Source organism: Trichomycterus rosablanca, chromosome 18, assembly GCF_030014385.1.
Source record: "Trichomycterus rosablanca isolate fTriRos1 chromosome 18, fTriRos1.hap1, whole genome shotgun sequence".
Lineage (NCBI taxonomy): Eukaryota > Metazoa > Chordata > Actinopteri > Siluriformes > Trichomycteridae > Trichomycterus > Trichomycterus rosablanca.
In genome coordinates, this window is record NC_086005.1 from 23,554,303 (window position 1) to 23,572,728 (window position 18,426).

The 18,426-nt window shown below is 40.1% G+C and overlaps 1 protein-coding gene across 2 annotated transcripts in view; it reads left to right on the forward strand.

Annotated features, from left to right (window-relative positions):
• slc12a2 (solute carrier family 12 member 2) overlaps positions 1–18,426 on the forward strand; it is a 65,369-nt gene that overhangs the window by 38,754 nt on the left and 8,189 nt on the right. Inside the window, exons 12-25 of one of the 2 annotated variants that reach the window (XM_063014117.1) lie at positions 153–276; positions 361–462; positions 2,023–2,178; positions 4,177–4,276; positions 8,101–8,212; positions 8,998–9,135; positions 9,258–9,364; positions 10,766–10,845; positions 11,057–11,179; positions 13,338–13,388; positions 14,716–14,838; positions 15,007–15,118; positions 17,760–17,846; positions 18,261–18,396. In XM_063014117.1, coding sequence (XP_062870187.1) covers positions 153–276; positions 361–462; positions 2,023–2,178; positions 4,177–4,276; positions 8,101–8,212; positions 8,998–9,135; positions 9,258–9,364; positions 10,766–10,845; positions 11,057–11,179; positions 13,338–13,388; positions 14,716–14,838; positions 15,007–15,118; positions 17,760–17,846; positions 18,261–18,396 — 1,551 coding nt within the window. The remainder of the gene's footprint in view (positions 1–152; positions 277–360; positions 463–2,022; positions 2,179–4,176; positions 4,277–8,100; positions 8,213–8,997; positions 9,136–9,257; positions 9,365–10,765; positions 10,846–11,056; positions 11,180–13,337; positions 13,389–14,715; positions 14,839–15,006; positions 15,119–17,759; positions 17,847–18,260; positions 18,397–18,426) is intronic. The other variant, XM_063014118.1, reaches the window with a different exon arrangement.

Genomic DNA, 18,426 nt, shown 5'->3' on the forward strand with positions numbered 1-18,426 from the left:
AGGTGTCCAAATACTTTTGGCCATATAGATGTCCGAGGCCCTGCAGTGGATTGGCGCCCTGTCCTTAGTATTTCAGCCCTGCACGCAGTCTTTTTTAACTTTTTCAAAGCCTGTGTTTTATATCAGGTCGTAAATACTTTCTCACTTTTCAGGCTTTATGCAAAGACAACATTTATCCAGGCATTGCCGGGTTTGGTAAAGGCTACGGCAAGAACAATGAACCCCTGCGTGGCTACTTCCTCACGTTCGGCATCGCCATAGCGTTTATTCTTATTGGTATGCAGACATTCATCAGTATTTACATATTTATCCATAAGCTTTAAATACATTTTCTAAATTTGTGTGTTATTATTTCTCCAGCTGAGCTGAACATCATCGCTCCAATCATTTCAAACTTCTTCCTGGCATCCTACGCCCTGATCAATTTCTCTGTGTTCCATGCCTCTCTTGCCAACTCTCCTGGTAAGTTTTTTGTAATGCAAGTAATGCAAGTTCTGATTTACTGTAGGTTTGGAGGGATGCATGCAGGACTTTAAGTCCTGTGCATTGATTTTCAGCAGTTTACTGTAGTCCAGGATGGGTGCTCTGCAGGGTCACATGTTGTACTTGGAAATTAATGGATATTAATAACAAAACATGCAGAAAAAAGTAAAAATCAGTGATGTTTGTTTATTGATTTGTTTATTCATTATCTACACTGGTCTAAAATTAAACTAACTTTGGCATAGTTGCCATTCCTACCCTTCTTATTTTTATCCAAGCTTGGTACTGGCACCTAGAGCACACTGACAAGTGCACCTCCCAGTGGCTAGGCTGTTCGGTTATCCCACACACAGCCAATTATGTCTGTGTGGACGTCCGACCAGCCAAAAGCATCACTGAGATCCAGGATTTGAACGATCCATGATCGTGGGCTAGTGTATTTTATCACTGCACCACCTGAGCGCCCACATTTAAGTGTGAAACCACAAAATGTTTGTTTATTTATGCCCCATGACCATCTGTTTATCAGTAATTGCTCTATTTTATTAGAGTTTATTAATTATTACTTGATTTAAACTGTCTGAAATGAGAACATGAATGTTGATAAGGTTTCTGCCGTTTCTTTTTGATGACAGTATAACGTATTTGTGTTTGATCATATCTTAAGTACTTATTTATTCTTTGTGTAAAGAGGTACGTTCTTCCTTCAGTACCAAACCTCTAGAAGACCATCAGGTAGATATTTTGAATCTAACTGTGATGTACATAACCTTTTATACGTCCACTTTCATGTACGTAAAGGGTACCGTTTAAAGCCGCACTGATGTAAGAGCTCATACTGAGCTCCATTTTGAGGAATCACAAATCATGTACCCTTTATGTCATGCACCCTTAGTACCATTACTGTTTAATTATTTGACCTTACTAAATTTCCATTAGCTTAGAAGTTCCTTGTCAAACAAACTCATTTGTAAATTTTAACCTCATTTTGTATCCTAACTGGTGCTAACTCATCTTAATCCACTTTGTTTTCATGTTTATTTTAAATTGTGGCACTAGTACATATAACTGTCTGGTGATGCATTTATAATGTATAATGTATAATGTACCAGCCAGGTTTAAAACATGAAGGACCAACATATATATATATATATTTATAATTGTTAACATATATTTATATATTTATAATTTATTTATATATATAATGTCTAATTAATTTTTTAGTTTAGAATCTGTTTTCTTGACAGATTGACCTCTAAGGTTTGTGAAGGGTTCTACAGTTCACTCCATATTAATGCCCAGGAATTGGAATAGGATACTCATACTCAAAAATATTGGGTTTATTTTTCCATCAGGCAAATGAGTGTTAAATTTGCTAACATTAAAATAATGGATAAAAAATTTAGTAATTTTACAAAATAAAAGATTTATAATAATAATATTAACGATATTTCATACAAAAGTGCCCTACTGTAATTTTCCTAAGGGTCCGAGTACATTTGACAGTATCTAACGTTTGTGGCTGCGTGTGTTGGGCAGGGTGGAGACCCAGCTTTAAGTACTACAACATGTGGGTGTCCCTGGCTGGAGCAGTGCTGTGCTGCGTGGTCATGTTCGTCATCAACTGGTGGGCCGCCCTTCTGACCAACGTCATTGTCCTGTCTCTCTACATCTACGTCAGCTACAAAAAACCAGGTATGACCAACGAAGAATCATTTTTAATAAATGCAAAGACGTTCCTCAACATTGACAAAACCATGTCTTCCCTAGTCGGGCGGCCAGGGTCCTTTTCTGTGTGGTTTGCATGTTCTCCCCATGTCCGTGTGGGTTTCCTCTGGGTGCTCCGGGATCCGCCCACAAGTCCAAAGACATGCAGTCAGGCTAATTGTGACTAAATTGCCTCAAGTGTGGGTGTTTGCCCTGTGATGGACTGGCAACCTGTCCAGGGTGTTTCCTACTTTTTACCTAGTGAATCAGACCCACTGCAATCCTGTCCAGGATAAAGCGATGGGAAGGAGGGAGGGAAGAACGGAGGAAGGAAGGAATTAAGGGTAGAAAAGAAGAAGGTAAGAAAGTAAGAAAGAAAAAAGTGATGGAAAGAAAGGAAGGGAAGGGAAGAAGGAAAGGCAGGGACGGAAGAAAAGAAGAAAAGTAGGAAAGAAAGGAAGGGAAGGAAGAAAGCAGGGTAGGGAATAGAAGGAAAGAAATGAAGGGAAAAAATTGAAAGAAAGAATGGAAGGAAGGAGGGAAGGGAAGGGAAGGGAAGGAAGGAAAAGAAGGAAGGAAGGGAGGAAGGGAAGTTTTTACCACAGATTTTCTAGAATCACTGGGCACAGTGCACTAACAGCCCAGACAGGACGCTGTGATAACCCCACTGTGGATTTAAACCCTGAATCCCTGCAGTAGTGAGCTATAATAAAATATCGCCGGGCCACCCGAGAGCTTGTGATTAATAATCAGCAGTCTCTAATGTCTGTGGAGTTATAATCCCCGTCCATACCTCTCTGTTTTATTTTGAACGAACTACGGTTTAATTAAAATTCCGTCTAGCTGATCTGGGTCAGCTGAGCTTTGCAGCGAGTTCTGCATAACAGACACCAGAGATGAACGACGGCCGGGTCAGTCTGGCACTGATGCAGCAGATTGCCTTCCACCCCGGATATTGATACCCTTTTTCTTTTTGCCGTGTCCTTGTGATCCACTGCATCTCTATGCAGCAACACTGCAGTGGAGCTGATTTTCTATTTTTGGGTGTAGATGCGGACGGGAAGGGCAAGAAGAGTTCGACTAATGTAGACTCGGTCTAGTCGTAGCATATTGGTGCAATCTGATTAGATAAGTAAATATATAGAACTGGAGGAATTAAAAGGCTTCTCCTGGGTTCCTCTCTAAACTAATGGTTATTCACTTAATTATATAGAACAGCTTAGGGCTTAAGGAAAAGAATTCATTTAAAAAAAAATACTGTGAGAAAAAGCATATAATATTATGATTTCTGGGGTCCAAGTATGAATTCGCCAAATGTGGTCCAATACGTATTTAATATTTTTATTATTATTTTCCTTTAACACTGTATCACCAAAAGTGTATATACACCTGACCACGAGCTTGTTTGAAATTGAATGCTTTCCACAGGAATTTGGATTGTGACTGTGGAAATTTGTACCAAATGGAACAATTGATGATGGATGAGAACCCCTGGCTTGCAGTTGTCATTCCAATTCATCCCAAAGCTGTTCAATAGGGTTTAAAGTTTACAGTTTTGTGTAGTCCAGTGGAGTCCAGTGTAGACCTCAGTCTTGAATGTCATTTGAGTTCACATGAAGCTGCAGCCTTCAAATGCAGTCTGAGTGCACTTACTTACCTCGCATTATAAAACTCACAACACAGAGATCACGAGATCGCAGTCTGGGCCTGCTCCAATTGCGCGTCCCTAGGAGGAGCTGGCTTGAAGCCTGTACCACCTGCCGGAGCAGTCCGAGGGTTCGCAGCCCTCCGGGTCAGGGACACACTGAGCCCACATATGCTAAGAACTCCCATGTGGTGTGTGCGTGTGCACGTGTGAATGCCGTGTGTGTGCACCAGTCTAAAGGTCTTTCATATGAAAACACAAACAACCATGTGAATGTTACTTTAAAAATAAACAAAACAATGAAGCATCTTGGTTTGATGTAAACTCTGCTCATTTTGCAGATGTGAACTGGGGCTCTTCCACTCAGGCGCTGACCTACCACGAGGCGCTCACCCACAGCCTGCAGCTCTGCGGAGTCGCCGACCACGTGAAAACCTTCAGGTAGAGAAACGCCGGGTCTCTTTATTTCACCATGTTGTTTCGTTTAGAGATTTTTATCAAGATATCTTTCATTTTCAGCTTGATTAAGTTTACTGGGAAGATCTTATGATTGGCTCATTTCATTTCTTGTAGCTTTTTTGTGCCTAATTAGTTTTAATGATTCCAGATTGTGTGCACATGTGCAGAAGTTTGCAGCCTCTTTTTTGTTTGTTTGTTGGTAAAAAGGACTTTGGCTACATCACATCATTTCCAGCAACAGGTGGTGCGGTGGTAAATTATGCTAGCCCAGTACCGCTGGCATCCAGGGTTCAAATCCTTATTATTTATTAGAATTTTACTGTCATGTTTTACACACTTTGGTTACATTCATGACCGAACAGGTAATTACTGGTTACTCCAGATTCATCAGTTCAAGTTTAATATCAAACACAGTCATGGACAATTTAGTATCTCCAATTCACCTCACTTGCACGTCTTTGGACTGTGGGAGGAAACCGGAGCTCCTGGAGGAAACCCACACAGACACGGAGAGACGGAGAGAACATGCAAACTCTACACAGAAAGGACCCGGACCACCCCACCTGGGAATCGAACCCAGGACCTTCTTGCTGCGAGGCGACAGTGCTACCCACTGAGCCGCTGTGCTGCCCCGACTTACTTTGTCTTGTAGTCTGTTTGGGAGGCAGATAGCAAGTCAGTAATAAGAAATACGCTGAACCCATCAAAACAAATTGTGCTGACTTCCCTGCACACTTAGGCTTAATCCGTGAACAAAAGCCGACCATGTTTTAAATCTATGACCACTGCAAATAACCTGGGAAAAAAACATCCAGCCTGTAACCCCTGTCCTGAAAGTTTCGAATATGAGTACTGAAGAACAGAATGTCAAGGATGATTAATAGCTCTCCAACCTAGGTGAGCTGTCTTATGTAACGATCTCATGGGGATCCAACGCTGGAAGAAATATCCGCAGCAGCCGTGACTCACCAAGGCAGATCTATTTTTTTGTCCATGGGATAAATGCAGCCAATGCAGCAGTGTTATGTAGTGTTACAGCCAAAGAACAGTGTTACTACATAACACTGTTGTTCTCAAATGTAAATGAATTCTCATTACATTTATAAAAAGTACACAGAGGGGGATGCTAGAGGGTTGTGCCGTTTTAGTCCATTGGTTTGAATGTCCTGAGGCTAACTGTGTTAGATTAGTAAGTGAAAACTATGGTGACGTAATCACCGTCTAAGTAGTGCGTCTAAATAATCTGCCTTATAAGTTTGATGTCGCATTAGAATCCTTTCTACTTGGGCGGCTGACTAGGTTGGCAGTAGGCAGGAAGGCAGCTCTCTAGTTTATGTGAAAACTATGACCATAGTTTGGTGAAATTAGTACACAATAAATGTAATCTTATCAGGACCAAGTCAGGGTTCAGCTCGAGGAGACCGCTGGAGCTGTAACGGAGAAAACTCATATCAGCATGTGGCCTATTAGTGTTCCCATGGCAATAAGTCTGTGCAGGATGAAGGAGTATCTGATAATTCCATAATCATCAAACGATGTACTCTTAGCCTTTGCTTAGCCATAATCCTATTTATTGGAAAAATGTCTTTGAAGTGCTTGAATCTGAACCGGTCATGTTCTATTCCTGACCTAAGAGGGGATCTACAGAGGTCATGTGAAGGTGGGTTGGTTTCATTAAAGCTCCAAGCACTTCTGTTATCGTAACTGCAGTGGATGTTTTTGGCAGCACATAGAAGCGAACCACACAGGCACTGGATTTTTACAATTTGACAATTGATGGTGCAAGCCTCACCACTGCAAATTTGACATGAGCAAGGCCCTTAACCTTTCAGTTGCTTGAATTGTATTCAGTTTAGTACAAATACACAGCTTGCACACTGGAAGTTTGTTGGCTGTTTTTCTTATTTGCCAGCCTGTCAGAGATACAGTTGTTAGTAAGATCTAAGTGGATTCTATAATTATATAACTATTATATTATTTTAACTATATCATAGAATAGAATGCCTTTATTTGTCATATATACATATACAGGTGTACAGTACAACGAAATTCTCTCTCACATATCCCAGCTCATTTGGAATATGGGGTCAGAGTGCAGCGTCAGCCATTGCATGATGCCCCTGAAAGGGCTAAGGGTCTTGCTCAAGAGCCCAACACTGGCTGCATGGCAGAGCTGGGATTCAAACTCTCCACCTTTCAATTGATAGTCCAAATCTCTACCCACTGGCTACTACTGTTTCTAAGTAACATAATTCATAGCCAAAAAGGCATTAATAATATGTCTGCACGCTGACACTAGAAGCACCTCACGCTAGTCACTTAACCGCTGTGATGTCTTACTAAAAGTGCCACGCCTATTTGACCTACTTATATCTAAAAACACCAAGCACCGGTCCTCTGACAATAAATGAAGAAATTCTTTGCACCCAATCAAATACTCCACAATTCTGCAATGTCAAATTGTTTATAGGAAATAAAAGTAATTTAATTTTTTCATGCAGAATTGAATTTAAAAATGTATATGACTGTGGGTTTGTATTGCTTGTACATTTCCACTTAGAGTTCTGAATTGTGGCTAATTTTTGTTTGTTTGTTTCCTCTGGTTAAACAGCATACTACATACACAGTGCATTAAATTCCTGCTGCATTGATACTCCTGCTAACATTGGGGGTGGGGGTGGATGTCAAAGATGCCAATTTGTGAAGATTTGTATATTATTAACACTACAGTTTTGTACATTGACACCAAATGGCATGACATTTTGTTTCATTCTATTATTAAAGGGTTAACTTGAGGGTAACAGTTAATCAGGCCGTATCTGAACCATATCATCTTTATTTATTTCTAATACATTTTTACCAATTTATTTCCCAATTTATTCATATCCAATCACCCGATCCCATTTTGCTTCGTCTGCTGCTCCTGATTTTCACTCCTAACCGAGGAGAGCCGTGACTAACATACATTTGCAGTACCCACTGCTTTTTCTCACCTGCATTAGTCGGTTTCATATGGGAATCAATATCTCATATAGAGAGTCATGCATGGATCTCCATTATGCCCCCGTCTCCATTATATTATCTTTATTGACGCCAACTTGGCCAACACCCTGTCACTGTGATACAAGTAATGCAAGCGCCATTAAATGGATTTAGGGAATAAAGCCTTGCTGTCTGCGAAGACTTGGAGCAAATCTGCTGAAGAAGCTTTGTCAGTAGAATTTGTAGATGTTTTGTTCGTCAGCAGAACTTTATAAAGTGTTACTTGGATCCTTAGTACGAGGGTTCTTCAAAAAGTTTCGGCACTTTTTAAACTCTATTTATTAAGTACTTTAAAAACAAATTACATCACTTTTCTACATCGTCTCCTTCTGATACATTTTTCCCAGCGTCGTACCAACTCTTTAATGGCATCAGCAAAAAATGTTTTTGGTTGAGCGCATAGCCACTGATGCAGCGCTGCTTTCACATCATCATCACATGAAAATCTTCTTCCCCGTAAAGCTTCTTTGAACGTCCAAAAAGGTGGAAATCAGATGGCGCTAAATCCGGACTATCAGCTCTCTCAGTCTCTCAGACACGACTGATTACTACAACTCCCACCCTCACCGTCTCCAACCAAAATATAAAAGTGTGGAAGATCCTCATAATTTAAGTGTTTACTGTGTTTTATTGGATCCTAAACTAGCGGGTGCTTACATAGACAATGATGTTGCATATGATGTAAAAAGCTTACAGTTTTTATCCATGAGCAAACAGCTTAACTATAAATTTATTATAAATATTTGTTTGTTTGCTTTTTACAGGCCTCAGTGTTTAGTAATGACGGGAGCACCTAATTCAAGACCGGCTCTTCTTAATCTGGTTCACGCCTTTACCAAGAACGTTGGTCTGCTGATGTGTGGACACGTGCGCATTGTAAGTACTTAACAAAAGTTCATTTTTTTTATCTTTCGGCTCTTCTGTTTAGGGGTCGCTGTAGCGGATCCTTCTGGTCCATATACCTGATTTGATAAGTGCACCTTCCTGGTTAGGCTGTTCGGCCATCCTGCCCTCAGACACAGCCAATAATGTCTGTGTAGACGCCCTGTTTTACTTACAGGATATAAAATCTACTTCATGAACTTGCAATACCGAATTCTTCAAACTATAAATGCTTCTACATGTTTATAGCTTTTAACTCAGTCATATTCAACAGTAGCCTCTTGTTTTCGAGAATATTTGTACACTGAAATGAGTCCACGTGGATCAATAAATGTTCCATTATGCAAGTGTTGGGAACAGGAGTGATGTCAGAGTTAGACGTGAAAGGCACTTTAAGGCCGTTTTACAGCCGGCCCCTGCAGACTGCAGTAATCAAAAACACACCGTTTGGCCCATCTAGTACCCACAACAGGACACAAAGAGCCCTGTACCCTTCCGCTGGCTCTGGCTAAATCTTCCATTAGTAAACCGAAAACTGGTCAGGACGTCTAATTTTTGTAGCTTTTATGAGGTAGGAACAGGAATCGGATGTTAGAAATGTTTTGCTCATTATATGTAATGGGAACCATTATGTAAATGTCTCCTGGTTAGCCTGTGTTGATTACCACTACAAAAAGGCTTGTGGTTTTTGGGTTGTATGGCACCAGAGTGATGTTGTATTATCCAGTAGTGATATCCAGTTTGTCATTTTAATAAGCTGTTTATGTACTTGTTATCAGAGCTCTCGTCGGCCCAACTTTAAGGAGCTGAACAACGACACGATGCGCTACCAGCGCTGGCTCCTCAATAACTGTAAAGCTTTTTACACACCCGTCATCGCAGAGGACCTTCGCCAGGGCACGCAGTATCTTCTACAGGTGTGTGTGTTTAAAACAACCGATCTCTTATGTAAAAGCTTTAATTAAACTGTTTTTGATAACTAAGCAGGCGATGTCTTTAAAGAGTTACGTTTTGACTCTTTTGTCAATGTACATAACAGGCTGCTGGGCTCGGCAGACTGAAGCCCAACACACTGGTGCTTGGCTTCAAGAATGACTGGAGGAACGGAGATATGAAGGATACCGAGACCTACATCAACATGATTCAGTGAGTCACGTCTTAGCTCATTTAAAACCTTTAGCATTTACAGGTAAAATATGGGCTCAGAAAAAGTCATACACACAAGGCGCAGAATCAGCCACACCAGAGTAACCCACCAACGCCTGATAAAAGGAGAAACACCTTCCGCATCCTAATAGAATTTCCCAAACACACCAAGGAAAAAAAGACAACTACAAATGCCTGAAACTTTAAAAGAAATTCTTACACAAGACAACAGTTTTAACCTACACAGCCATAAAAATAAAAATGCCAGAATCTAAAGACAAGGTACAATAAGCAGACTCAATAATATCCATCATGCCATACAATGATTGACACAAGTATGTGTTAAACATGGCATTAAAATCCAAACAAACAAACAAACAAACAAACAAACAAGAAAAAATACTTTTGGGTTCCTAATTCAGAGATACGAAGGTATGTCTAACTCTTTAGAGCACCAATGAACCACAGTGAGGGCCATTTAAAAACTAGCATTGAATATACAGATTCATACAAGGGTGTGAGCTTTTTTGGAGGAAAAGGCTGGCCTAACCCTTCTTCTGATAACCTTTTTAAAAACTGAGAACAGTTTTAACCTACCCTGCAGCCATAAAAAAAATAATACAGACAAACACATTAAAACACGTTAAAACACAAACAAACAAACCTTACTGAAATCAAAATATTAATACCCATTTCTGATATTTGGTCCTCTCCCTGTATGCTTGTTCTATCTTGGAGTTCAGACAAGGTGAACACTTCCTGGTTTCAGCATTTAGGAGCTAAAAATGAAATCTTATTTGGAAAAAAAGATAAAGACAAAGTTATAGGTGGTGTTAGAACATAAATAAGTGGCTTTCAGATCATCTTATCCTAATGCTGAACAATTAGCATTATTTTATACAGTAGTTTGTATGTTTTCATGACTATATTTAAACACTTCTCACTCCTAATAAAAATCAGTTTAATTTAAAGAGAACATAAGCCACGTACAAATCAAATCAAAACGTACAGAGGAAAATGAGTGATCAGTGACGCTGCTCTGACTAAAGAGTCATGTGCTTAGAAACCGCAGTACAATAGTTCTGTTGTGTACGAGAGTTCATACTCATACAGTCTCAGATTATCTTTACTCTAATGATTCTGATGACAAATTATTTGTAAATAAGTCTGTGAACGATTCGCTTGAAGCCAGGTCCAAGTTCTGTCCTCTAAATCACCACAACATGCTGCTGCTTGTTTGTTTGTCTGTTCTGCCTCAGTATTTACAATAATTGTTTCGACCTGGTGGAAAAGTACCGCTCAAACGTAAACGCCACCCAGACCGTCGTGGTTGTTGCGATATCCGCCCACCACTGGGCACCAATGGTCATTTATCTGTGTGTTTGTGTATTTGTGTTTTAGTGATGCTTTCGACTTCCAGTACAGTGTGGTCATTCTCAGACTGAGAGAAGGACTTGATGTTTCCCACATTCAAGGACAAGGTAACGAGCAGCTTCTGGATCATGAGGAATCCCCTCTGACACCCTCCCTACGAACGAGCCAATCATTTTTTGTGTAGGCGCCCAGCCTGTTGGTAGCAGAGCTGAGATTTGAACTGAGTAATGCGCCACCTGAGCGCTGGAAACAACCTTGATTATTAACATGGCTTAATAATGTCCAGCTAATCCACTCATATTTTTACCCCCTCTACAGATGATACATCAGGCATGAAGGATGTTGTGGTGTCTATCGACATGAGCAAAGACTCGGATGGTGACTCCTCCAAGCTCTCGTCCAAGGCCACAAGTGTTCAGAACAGTCCAGCTGTTCAGAAAGGTCAGTCCCCCCCAGTAATGAAGTGGATTAGAATTGCGTGATTGAGTTTAGAAAAATGACATTTGTTTATGTTTTGTGTGACATTCAAGAATTCTTAGTAAAAGTTCTTTTGTTTACATGTTGTTTTATCCCTCGAGTTCTGTTACGCTGCTGAACGTGCTACTTATTATCAGACCGCTTTAATCTGTTCACAGAGGAAGTGCAATGACGTCTCTGTGATCCTGACCGTCCAACTGGGAACGTGTGGCCTAGTCACTAACACATACACACTCATTCCCCCCACAGCTGGGTGACAAACAAACTGGGAGCTAATTCCCACAGACAGGAAGCAGTTTTTCTGGGAAAGGAGCTGCACTGTAGTAGTTGCATGACATGTCATGGTAACTCTGTGTTAAGTGAGCTGAGAATAACAAAGAGCTCTGCTTCTAGAATCCTCCTCCAGGGATTAATGAAGTGTTATATTACCTTATCTTACTTCCTACAAGCTCTGTGAGTCCGTATGAACATGTGACTTACTGATAAGATCAGAGTGTTGTAGGGTAGCGGGAGCTCGTTGATTTAGGGACTGAGGAGCTGAGATTTAAATAAATAACACCTCATCATTATAATAATAATAATTTTAATTTATATAGCGCCCTTTACATCCCCAAGGACACTTTACAATGTAAATATTAAAGAAAAGAGCATATAACATCATTGTAAAATAATAATAATAAACACAGTAAAACTAACACATACAGAAAGAAGAATAATGTGCAGTAAAGAGGAAAGGAGGGAGTTTCAGAGCTTAGGGGCTGAGGAACTAAAAGACCTGACACCAACTGAGCCCAGAACTGCTAGAAGGCCCTACCGGAGGATGTTAGGGCGCGGTTAGGGATGGTAAGGGTGCATTCACATGAGAAGCGGCAAAATCGCTTTTGCGCCATGGAGCGTAGTGGTGCTGCTTAGCTTGCTGGTGCGCTTCTCTCAGTGTTCACATGATTGAACTTTTCAAAGCGCCTCCAATGAGATGAACTGTTTGATATGACGCTGGCAGTACGACTCGGGCAGTACGAACAACGCTTAACGTGACATTGTATTAAAACAACGAGCGAGGAATTTCATTAGTGGAGAGAACTTATGAGCAGTAATAATTAAGAGAGGTTTAGGGTTCCTGTGTCATTCTTATAATACATTAAACAACGTTAAGCTTTATTTTAACGATAAGCATTTTAGACTCTTCTAATTTCTCAGCTTTCTAAGCTATAACACAAGTTTAAAAGTGAAACAGGAGGAAAATCCAGCTAAAATACATGTGGACACTTTCAGACGTGATTTGATGGTTATTCCACACCAGTGCAGATTCGTCTCATATTTGCACTTTGATGAAGTTTTACCGCACTGTTCAAGCCAGGCGCTGAGCAAAGCGGTAATTTGCGCCGCTTTCGCCGCTTCTCATGTGAATGCACCCTAAGAGTGAAGGACTTTGCTAAGGTAGGTAGGAAGGGGTGAGGCCATGAAGGGCTTTAAAAGTAAACAGAAATCATTTGTATTTGATCTGGGTATTTACCAGCATTTTAACATCGTCATCGCTGAGCATATGGTGGAGACGTGCAGTAGTAGGAATGGTAGCAATGGTAGTAGGAATTTTTAGTGATGGACTGGTGAGCAGTTGTAATGTTTGCTATAGCCTCTACTTACTGTCACCTATAAATAATCACAGAATTTGATGTTGAGCGTAAAATTGCAAGGCTAATTTGCTTGTTGATTTGGCATATAAATCTATTTTTTTTACATTAAATGTCTCACAAATGAGGTCCTTTTATTCTTTCTGTTTCATGGTAATTAGCTGCTCCTGTTTTCTAGCTAAAACTGCAGATTTATTAACGTTTGGTTTGCGGTGCTCCACAGAGCTTATTTTAAGAATATTCTGGCCATAATTATCATCAGATTGACTCCAATATTCCTAAATTCCATTTTGTGGTTAAAGGATGGTGCTTTGCTATGACCAGATATTTTCTTTCTTCTTCCGTACAGAGCTGTTCGTATCATTCGGAGATCTTTCCTCTGTGTAACAGAACTGACGTCTCGTTGTACCTCATTGTTGACGCATGTGTTTCTCATCACGACAGCAGCACGCATTAAACCTTCTTATTTTCTTTTTCCCCCCGTTTTTCAGAAGATGAGGAGGATGCCAAAGCTCCTTCACAGCCCCTGCTGAAAAAAGGCAGTCAGTACATTTTGGGTTTTGTTCTCTCTCCTGCTTTCTAACTTTCTTTTTATAGCTTTCTGTATTTCCTCTGCCTGGTCAGTCTGCTCGTCTGGCTTCCTCACACTTTTTCCTCATGGCCTCCTGTTACCTCAAGCCTGTCTGTACAATACAGTACATTACTATGTGCTCTCTTCTAGCTGGGAATCTGATCTATTTCAGTCTGTGTGTTCTGATGATCAGTCTTCCTTTCTTCCTTCTCTCCTGGTTTCATCCTTTTGCTGAATCTATTGCCTAACCTGAAAAAGCAAGGGCTGTACTCAGAGTTGGCAAATGTAGTGGCAACTTAAAGGTGCAGTGTCGAACTTTTTGTTAAATATATTTAAAAAAAAAATTAAAATAAATAAGTGGTTATGTTTGGTTCTCAATGTCCACAATATGGCTACATGTGGAAACACGAAAATTTCAGGGGATAAGAAGTGGTCGCAGATTGGACTCACAGATTACAGATTAATACGGCTCTCCTTGATCTGATCGGCGGTTTTGCATTTTAAATAACTCTAAATGAAGTAGATCTGAGTCAAGATGTCATATAAACCACACATTGTTATATAGTGCCAAATGAAATAATCCTGCTTTTCATCTTAGTAGATGGAACTCCAGATGAAGTAGAATTAACTTGAATTCAAAAACTCAATTTCAAATAATTAAGTAGCACCTCTGTTTTGGTACCTGCCCATCCAGCAATGTTTATATGTCTGTTATTAAATATCATACCAATGTGCATCAGTAGTAATAAATCTTTGCCACTCACACATAACTCAACCCGGAGTACAACCCTTAATTCTTTGTTGCAGTAGTACATATAATGTGATGTAGTGTAATAGTGTGATAACTGCTGTTAAATACAATAACCTACATAGTGTGCTTTTTATATTGCCTCTAGTTATGTATATTTGTCCTCTATATGCTTTTAGATAATAAAACAGCACAACAACATTTTGTAAAACATTGCTTACCAACTACATTTGGCTGGTTAAGTAACCAAGAGGTTGTGTATTATTGTTTTCCTTAGATAAATAAAATCAATGAAATAACAAAACCTGAGGCAATCTGTAGCGGACTATTACTTTTCTACACAGCTGTTGTAATATAATCATGAATTTACTGGTACCAGTCTACAGCAACTTTATTGTAACACCAATCTGGTGCCTCGAATAAAACTTGTGCGTTTCTCTGTCCTATGAGATAAGCACCACCCTGCAGTCAGGTTTAAATCCAGCAGAGGAGTTTTATCAGTGCCTCCCTGTGCTTGTGCCTCCATTTATTTGTGGTTTTGTGTTCACAGATAAAGCAAGTCCCACTACGCCACTCAACGTGGCAGATCAGAAACTGCTGGATGCCAGTCAGCAATTTCAGAAGAAGCAAGGCAAAGGCACAGTGGACGTCTGGTGGCTGTTTGATGATGGAGGTGTGTGACAGGGTTTTTAAATAGCAACCTTGCTTTAAAATGTTCTGACCCGATGTCCTTCCTAATTCTTCTTCTAATTCTAATTCTACTTCTGTACTATCCTCCAAAACCACATTTTTTTCATTGCTCTTTCTTGTCAGTTGACTTTTGCTTGATTTCCTGTAACAGGCTTGACTCTGCTCATTCCATACTTGGTCACCAACAAGCAGAAGTGGCAGGACTGCAAGATCCGCGTGTTTATTGGGGGCAAGATCAACAGGATCGACCATGATCGGAGATCGTGAGTAGTTTTTTTTTTGTCCCTGTAAAAAGTGATTTTTTGTAAATATGTAACATATTGCAATTGCTTAAATGTAAATGAGATGATTGTGTTATTGGTGTCCTTGCTACTGGACAGTTGTAGTCTAGTGGTTACGGTACTGGACTAGTAATTGAAAGGTTGCTGGTGTATTATCATAAATGAATTAGATTTTACAGAAAGTGTTTCACATAGTACAGCATTTGTTAAATATGTATGTAATACTGAGGTGCATTTTTGAAAGGTCATGTGATCAGATCTGTGTCTCACTGCATAAGCCTCTAATCATCCCTAACTTCTTTAGATCTTTAATAATAATAATACTAGTATACACCGACCAGGCATAACATTATGACCACTGACAGGTGAAGTGAATAACACTTGATTATCTCTTTATCACGGCACCTGTTAGTGGGTGGGATATATTAGGCAGCAAGTGAACATTTTATCCTCAAAGTTGAAGCAGGAGAAATGATCAAGTGTGAGTTTGACAAGGGCCAAATTGTGATGGCTAGACGACTGGGTCAGAGCATCTCCAAAACTGCAGCTCCAAGGAAGGAGCAGTGGTAAACCGGCAACAGGGTCATGGGCGGCCAAGGCTCACTGATGCACGTAGGGAGCACATTCTGGCCCGTGTGGTCCGATCCAACAGACGATCTACTGTAGCTCAAACTGCTGAAGAAGTTAATGCTGGTTCTGACAGAAAGGTGTCAGAATACACAGTGCGTCGCAGTTTGCTGCGTATGGGGCTGCAGACCAGTCAGTTAGGAAGGTGGTCATAATGTTATGCTTCATCGGTGTATTTAGTTCCCCTAAAAGGAAGGCAGTTGTAATCTGCTCACGACTTTTTTGAGTAGTATTACGTGAGGTTATAGATTGTACGACTGCACTGTACGACTCAGTCCTGTAAGAAATAACACTTATGACGGATGAGTGACCTGGCACTAGGTTACTCATAGTACTGTGTTCTCCTGCCATCTCTTTTTCAAAAGGTGCTGAAACCATGTGGCTGCATTGTCCAACACAAATGTTTCCCATTGTCCTCTGCAGCTGCCTGCCGCTCTTTGTTTGCTAAATTTAGCCATGTGCCAGGGCTCAGTCTTTTCACAGCACGCTCGGGGAAGCGTAGAGTTCGCAGTCTATCAATGAACTCCGTGCTGTATATAAAAAACTAAGCTTCTCTGGCACGGCCTGTTCTGTTTGCTAATGTTATTTTATGCTAAGTGGCTGATCAAATGCAGCTGAACGTGGTTCGGATTTTATGTTTCTTCACAGCATGTGAACGAATAATACATCATGGTTGGATTTCATCACGGAAAATGAGTCAGAAAGAGCCAATCTATAAATCCAATGAATTTCTGGGATTGCATGAAAAGCGCTGATTTTTTTAAAAGTATTATTACTTAAGTACTATTTGAGTTTGTGTTCTGTGTAGAACGTGACTCATTTATTGGCTCTGGGTGGATTGAGAACTACAAATGAATCATGATTCATTCTGAACATGACACATGCAGCACTAACTCCACTAAGTGTTGTTTTGAAGTCCCTTTGAGAACATTCAACCAAAAATAAATAACAAAGCTATTGTACTTAATAAAAAAGCTCTGACTGAAGTTGCATTTCCTTTTTTAAGCCGTGAGGAACTTGCTATCTAGAGAGTATTTTTTCCAAATCTACAGAGTTTTAATTTGTCTGACTTTACCTCGATTTGTGCATTGCCCGTTTCCACTAGCTCAGGGTTTTTAAACTTTTTTTTTTTAAGCGACCCACATTTTGTCCACGATTTTTACCACATGGCATCAAAGCATATCAAATTCATCAAAATGAAACACAAAAAAAGGGGGCATTTGTATATAAGTTTTTTATGTTCCTGTTAAAATGATTTATTAGTATTTAATTATTATTGTTTTTGTCTGTTTAAAAAACCCTGCACTAGCTGAGTCTGTTAATGTTGGCTGCCAATTTGGGAAAACGGGGACTAACAGGGACATGTTTTAGCCATGTGTATATCACCAAATTACTGTTTGTTATCTCTGACAAGGAACAAATATAGAAACAAACGTCTAATCAGAATCTAAGCAAGTTTATGTTTCACTGTACATTATTGTACACAAAGTGGGCAGAGCTGGCAAAGCTGGACAGTGGTTGGTCTGCATCCAGTTCTTATTGAAATAAATGACTTATGGTCGCATTGTTGTGCCACATGGAAATGGAAAATAAAACATGCAAACCAGCCACCTGCTTTGTTTTGATGATGCATCACCATTGAACAGGTCAATAAGCTTAAAAAAGAAGCTTGAAAGAGAGGAAAACCCTCCAAACACATCTCTAGATTGGGTAGTGTTGATTTAACTGTTAGGGCCCAGAGGAATGGCATTCTTTCCTAAAGTGCAGGACCATTTATGTCCTCGTTGACTTACAGGCACAGGTTACTATGGTGTCACCAGGGCTCAAGCTCTGATCTCTGGATGAATATTGATGCAAACACCACTCTCTGGGGCCACCAGTCACTTATTCCTCAGAAGACATTTTACACTGACCCCAAGGCAGCTATAAATGTGTTTTTGAACAGAATGGCGTTGTAGGTTTTCAGTAACCTCTGCTTGTTGTTTTCTGTCCTCAGGATGGCCACCCTGCTCAGCAAATTCAGGATAGACTTCTCAGACATCACCGTCCTGGGAGACATCAATACAAAACCCAAGTCTGAAAGGTAGGATGAGAGCTTCCCGTCCCGTCTCTTGTGAGCGCTAATCTTATTTATGATTTCACACAAACACAGCAAAGCATTATTAAGCCCACCGTTATTAAGCTGACTAGATCTAAGTGAAGCTGTAAAATGTGTATTTTAAGAGTAACTAAAACCACTACAGTTAAAGTACATTTGAGAAGCATGTAAGCGAATCGGATTTAATATAAAAAATAATAGGATGACCAAAAGTTTGCTACATTCATTATAATGCTTGTTTTGCTATTTAGCATTATATAATTTTTTTGACTAGTAATAGTGTGCTAAGACCACTGTACATACATAGTACATTGTACATACATTGTTTATGACCTGTTTAGGAGTACTTCACAGGGGAAAAAAGATTACACAATTATAAACCTTGGGCGTGTTTTTCAGTGTGACAGATTTTGCTCAGTTGATTGAACCGTACAAGCTGCGAGAAGATGACATGGAGCAGGAGGCAGCCGACAAGCTCAAGGCTGATGAGCCCTGGAGGATCACAGATAATGAGCTGGAGCTCTACAAGGCCAAGGTGGGCACAATGTTTACACTAACAGCTGAT